We start from the raw sequence: 5,923 nt of genomic DNA, 5'->3' as shown, positions 1-5,923 counted from the left end.
TTCCTTCCTTCCTTCCTTCCTTCCTTCCTTCCTTCCTTCCTTCCTTCTTTCTCTCTTTCCTTTCTTCCTCCCTCCCTCTCCCTTCTTTCCTTTTTTCCCTTCTTTATTTCTCCAATGTACATGTTCATGGTAGAATATAACCCTAAGAATACTTAGCTATCCATATCTCCATAGACTACTGTAAATTCTTAGAATTATTTACCCATTTACTCACACCATAAGGAGATTATGGTCATTGGAATAGAAAAAAAAAGAAAAGGGAAGGGAAGGGAAGGGAAGGAAAACAACCCTAAACAAAAAGAATGCTAAACAACACTACCCATATATTAAGATGCTCCTTTTCTAACACTGAATTAGAAATTTTTCCATACAAATGTACCAAAGAAATATGTCAAACCACCATGCCAAGACCATTATTCTCAGAATATTGACCATGACATCATTGATGCCCTGAATGTAAATTACATTATAATCTTTAAAAATACTTAAATCTTAGATAATTGCTTTTTGTGTGTGTGTTGAGGGCAAGTATTTTTATAAAAATGTGGCTTTTTTCTTTCAAATTTCAAAGGACATATCCCTCCCCATAGAAGAGATGCAGTGTAGCATACTGGATAGGGCCTTCAACTCAGGAATATGTGGGTTTAAATCCCGCCTCTGACATATTTGGTAGGGGGAAAATCATACAACTTCTCAGTACTCCCCGGACAACTCTCTAAGGCTATAGGTATAGGTAAGTTACTGGTTTGCATCAGTAAAGGAAGTTCCCACATAGGAAGTTCCATATATTGATGAAATCATAGGTTTGAACCAAAAAAAAAAATTTCTTTCCACAGAAGATATTTATATGGGAAGATGGAAACTCATCTCCATTATTTCCTTTCCCTTCATAAGGGGTTCCTCTTGTCCCATTTCCCTTTGTCAATATGGTACACTAAACAGTTACCCTATTGCCAGTCTTCAATGTCAGTTATACTTTAATGAACAAATTAGAGAATGTAATTTGAAGTTCTCCAGGGCTGCCATGTTGTGTCCCCTTTTGAGACTTTCTGGATTGTTTCTTGAGCATCAGGCTTCCTGGATCTTTCCATGGACTTGACAGGGTTTTGTCCACTGACTTTTCCCACTTTTCCCAATCCAATTCAACAAACTTTTACTAAGTGCCTACTATGTGCTAGGGGTAAGGAACCTGTGACCTCAAGGCCACATGTGGCCCTCTAGGTTCTCAAGTGCAGCCTTTTGACTGAATGCAAACTTCACAGAACAAATCCTCTCAATAAAAGAATTTCTTCTGCAAAACTTACACTCAGTCAAAAGGCTGCACCCAAGGACTTAGAAGTCACATGTGGCCTGATGGCCACAGGTTCTTCACCCCTGTTGACTTGGTTCTGGGGATTCAAAGATAACATCTAAATTGTCTTCACTCTTGAGGAGCTTTAAATTTGCCTGGGTTTTTGATACTAAGATTTAGACTATTTATTTATGACATTGCTGAATCAACTGTGATAGGACCTGCCAGTTCCTCATACTGATCATTTCATACATGCATAGTAAAAGATCAGTAGACTAGGAGGCAGAAGTCTCCTCACCTGTCAAATGGAAATAATGATATGTGCTCCACCCACCTTGATGGGCTATTGTGAGGTTCAAATGAAATAAGGAACACAGAATCCATGGCAACAGGAAAATATTACATTACTGTAAATTATTCTTACTATTGACTGTATAGGATGACTAATTTCTAGCAATTCATTCATTGGGCAATCAATCAAAATAATTGGATTTAACTTGTTGAAGACTACTTTTAAATTCTAGACATAGCACTGATGGTCTTCCTTTAAAACACAAACCCCCTTTGTGCTTTAGTGAGACATTTAAGAGAACCATTGGTGGCTGGTGCTTGCTTTGGTTTGTTTATAAAGAATAATAGATTCTCTACCACCATCTGCCCTGGGTTGAAACAGTAAAAGTTTTGAATATTGAAGTAATCTGAGGTCATATTGAATTTTTCGGAATTTCTTTGAGTAGTCGCTGGTAAAAAAAAAAAAAAATTTTTTTTTGTTTATTTTTACAAACAGTCATTTAAGCATTTTTTTTTTTTTGCTTTTTGGAGGGCAATTGGGGTTAAGTGACCTGCCCAAGATCACACAGCTACTTTCTATGTTAAGTGTCTGAGGTCAGATTTGAACTCAGGTCCTCCTGACTCCAGGGCCGGTGCTCTATTCAATGTGCCACCTAGTCACCCCAATTTAAGCATTTTTTATCTTAAAACATCTGTAACGGGGGAAAAAAGTTAACTGAAATAATTACCTGAACTGGAATTCGTTTTAGAGGTGGGTAAAGGTAAGAATATTTGTAAATATAATATCGATATCTGTGATTGAAGACCTAAGGACAAAAATAAATGAAATTAAATGTTTATATTTTCTATACAAATGAATTGAAATGGTCCCAAAATTAAATGGAAGAATGATAGTAGGTTGAATTCCATTCTGCAAATGACAAAGTTTCTTTAATGACTCCAAATTTCTCCCAGAAAAAAAAAATTCCCATTTTTTCAATATCGGTATTCGGCCAATATATGGTTATGAGTTATTTGGCACATTAGCCTCTGAATAACCAACAACATATATCCCTAGAGGGCAGTTGGAGGTGTGAGCAGACTGTAGCACATAGGAGAAAATCATGAATGCAGTTAAAGACATCAAAGAAATATATGCTCGAAATAAAGATGGATTAGAGACGTGGTAGATGATAGTGTCTCTGTTCTACTGGTAGCCTGGATGTCAGAAGAAATTGAGAAAGTCTCCAGTATATTGGATGGACCTCCCTGTGCCAGATTTACAGGACATAGATAAGAGTCTCTCATGATGGGTAGGCATGGCCAGATTGCTATAGATACCATTGGAGGGAATAACCACACTAATGAGATCACATTATAATAAGATTTGCCATTTGTGTAGCCAATAAAAAGAGACAATTAAAAAATAATCAATTACCCCATTTTCTTCAGAATCCTCTAATTTGGCCCTTCGGTATAAGTTTTTTACCTGGAAGAGAAAAATCAATATTAAATATTTATATCAATTTATCTGCCTATCTGTCTGTCTGTCTTTCGATCAACAAAGGATAAATTAAGAGAATAAGAAAAAGGACTTACTGAGAAAGCACAGGCTATTCCCAAAAGGCTGAGCAAAATTAGGGCAGTCTTCATTTTGTTGCCTTCTGAAATTAAACAGGTTGCAAATGTATTATCACTGCAAAAACAGTTTTTGTAGTTCCTTCCACATCCAAGGAGGAATCTCTTTATTGGGTTTCACTTGTTTCCACTCTGCTTGAAGTTTTTTAAAAATTGATTTCCAAGTATATTGGCTTCGATCAATTGGGGAATGGCTAAATAAGTTGTGGTTATATGATTGTGATTGAATACTATTGTGCTATAAGAAATGATGAGCTCGATGATATTAGAAAAACATGGAAAGACTGGCATGGAATAATGAAGAGAAAAATGGGCAGAACCGAGAGGACAGGGTATACAGTAACAACAATATTGTTTTAAGAATGATCCAAATTAGGACACGTGAAGAAAGTTGCTATCTGCATCCAGAGAAACAAAAGATAAATGCAAGTATGTATAGAATAATTTTATACACACACACATACATATTGTGTCTAATGGTAGCCATCTCTAGAGTGGGAAAGAGGGAGGGAAGAAAAAAAAAGAAATTTACATGATAATTTTGTTATCTATTTGAAAGGAATAGCAAGTTGTGCATGGCAGATTTGTAGTTTCATGTGCAATCATCTTTTTTTTTATTGTACTATGCTATGAAAATGCTTGTTTTATTCCATAAATTAAGAAGAAAATAAAAACAAAGAATGTTGGTCTATATGTTGACCCATCAGAGGGCTAACACTGTGTGTGTCTACGTTTAATCTTGCATTTTGTGTACACCTCCTGTAGTAGTTACTGTGAATCTGCCGTAGAATTGCACTAAAATGTGCAGTGTTTCATTTGAAAGGTTTTTGTGTGCACCCAAGAAAAAATAAGTGAAGAACAGAAGGATGGGGGTATTCAAGATTTAAGACCTCACTAGGAGAGGCTTTTCATTCTCACTGAGGTTAAAAAAAAGGTCCCTTTAATCTCCATGTGAGTGAACAATTCTTGGGATCATGCTGAGAGAGAAATTAGGAAAATGAGATCTAATGATATGGGGGCAAAGAGCTGTAATAGGAATACCCATAATATCCATAAGACGATCTAAAGCCTCTGGATCAGATATGAAATCAGCCAGGAGGGCAGTAGGCAAGGCATTCATATCCTTAGAGACGTCTTGTGCCCAAGTGAATAATAATGGCAAGCTTCAAGTGCCCTCTGGTGGCATATAATGATATAGCACCCAAGTCCTTCTAGTCCAAATTTAGAACCTCAGAAAACCCTACTAGAAAGAAGGGGAAAAGAGGGATAGAAAATATGACTACCAGACCAGTCCACGACATTATTTTCATTCACCTATTTGCCTTTATTAATTTATTTTTGTGTCTCTCTGATAGAATTTAAGCCTTTTGAAAGTAAGGATTGGCTTTTTTTGTTTGATTTTGTTATTTTATTTTTATTTCGTTTTGTATTTCTATCACCAGCGCCAATACAGAGAACACACAGTCATGCTTGGAAGACGTGAGGCCATTTGCCAAAAACTCCCTCTTCCCCTGGTTCTTATGTTACCCACCTGCTTTCTGACACTGTCTTCACCCCATCTTCCATAATCCCCTCTGTTGATTATTTAACATTTATCCTGTACATAACTTGTTTGTGTGTAGGTGTTTGTGTGTTGTCTGCCCCATTAGACAGTGAGCTCTTTGAGGCCAGGACTTTCTTTTGTCTTGCTTTGTATTCTCAGCTTTTAGCACAGTGCCTAGCACATGGTACACATGCTTAGTGAATGTTTTTTGACTGTGTTGGTTGATTGATTAACTGATGTACCTGAGTATATTAACAATATAAAAAGTTCTACAAGAAAATGTGTTCTGATTTTCTACTCGGAGACCAGAAACATCTCTCTTTTGGCTGTACTGTGATTAATGCCTGCCTCTTTCCTCACCTACATGAAAGTGCAAGTGGGAAAAAGTTGGTGATAATTTTAAGTTACTCATGAGTTGCTGGTGTGCATCAGTAAAGCTAGGCTTCACATTGGGAGCTCTCCACCTTGATGACCTTACAGACCAAAAACTCCTGTACAAATACAAAAAAAAACTAATAAAATACTCCCCCAACCTAATGGGGAACAAAAAGTAAAAAAGATTCACCTCTACCCCCCACCCTAAACTTTCTTTTTCACTTAGACCTTATAGTAATAAAAAGGCAAAGGTCACAAGATGATCATAGGAAGATATGGAATAAGAATCAGAGACACTGTGACCAACTTAGTTCTACTGGGACTTGGCTTATAGCCATAACCACCGCTTCTGCTCTGCCATTTCTAGAAGAGTGATATTTGTGTTTGTGTGAATTTATGACCAAAAAGTGGAAAAATCCAGTTTTCACAAATAATATCATACTTGTGCTAGGTTTGAAATTAGGAACAGAGGGACAGTCCTATCTTAAGCTAACTATAGACTTCGAATAATATACCACCTTTATGAATGAACTCATTCATGTAGGATGGACAGAAGGAGCACAGGGGCACATCTGCTTCTTTGCCAGCTGATGAACTCCTTCCTTTCTCTTGGTTTGGGGAAGGAAGCTGCCCATAAAACTTCCCCCGGGTATATCAGTTTAATCAAGACAATGGCTGAACAGCAGCTGACCTGCAGGGCTTAGAGAGATATGGGGACTGATACTGAGGTAGACAGAGAAAGCTGAATGCTACAATCTAGGACCAGCAAACTCCAGCTACCTTTGAATTCTGAAATCTTATGTATG

General features: G+C 37.1%; 1 protein-coding gene across 1 annotated transcript in view; it reads right to left on the bottom strand.

Annotated features, from left to right (window-relative positions):
- The window catches only part of IBSP (integrin binding sialoprotein), a 16,342-nt gene extending 13,128 nt beyond the window's left edge, over positions 1-3,214 (bottom strand). Inside the window, exons 1-3 of the mRNA XM_069099139.1 lie at positions 3,161-3,214; positions 3,000-3,050; positions 2,311-2,388 (exon numbers count right to left, since the gene is read on the bottom strand). Of these exons, the coding sequence (XP_068955240.1) occupies positions 2,311-2,388; positions 3,000-3,050; positions 3,161-3,214 (183 nt within the window). The remainder of the gene's footprint in view (positions 1-2,310; positions 2,389-2,999; positions 3,051-3,160) is intronic.
- Between the last annotated feature and the right edge of the window lie 2,709 nt (positions 3,215-5,923).

The sequence above is a fragment of the Petaurus breviceps genome, unplaced genomic scaffold, assembly GCF_028583685.1.
Source record: "Petaurus breviceps papuanus isolate PSGF00001 unplaced genomic scaffold, PetGlider_PUasm1.0 126, whole genome shotgun sequence".
In the NCBI taxonomy this organism is placed as follows: Eukaryota; Metazoa; Chordata; class Mammalia; order Diprotodontia; family Petauridae; genus Petaurus; species Petaurus breviceps.
The sequence above is the reverse complement of the archived record's forward strand: the minus strand, read 5'-3'. Positions and strand labels throughout refer to the sequence as shown.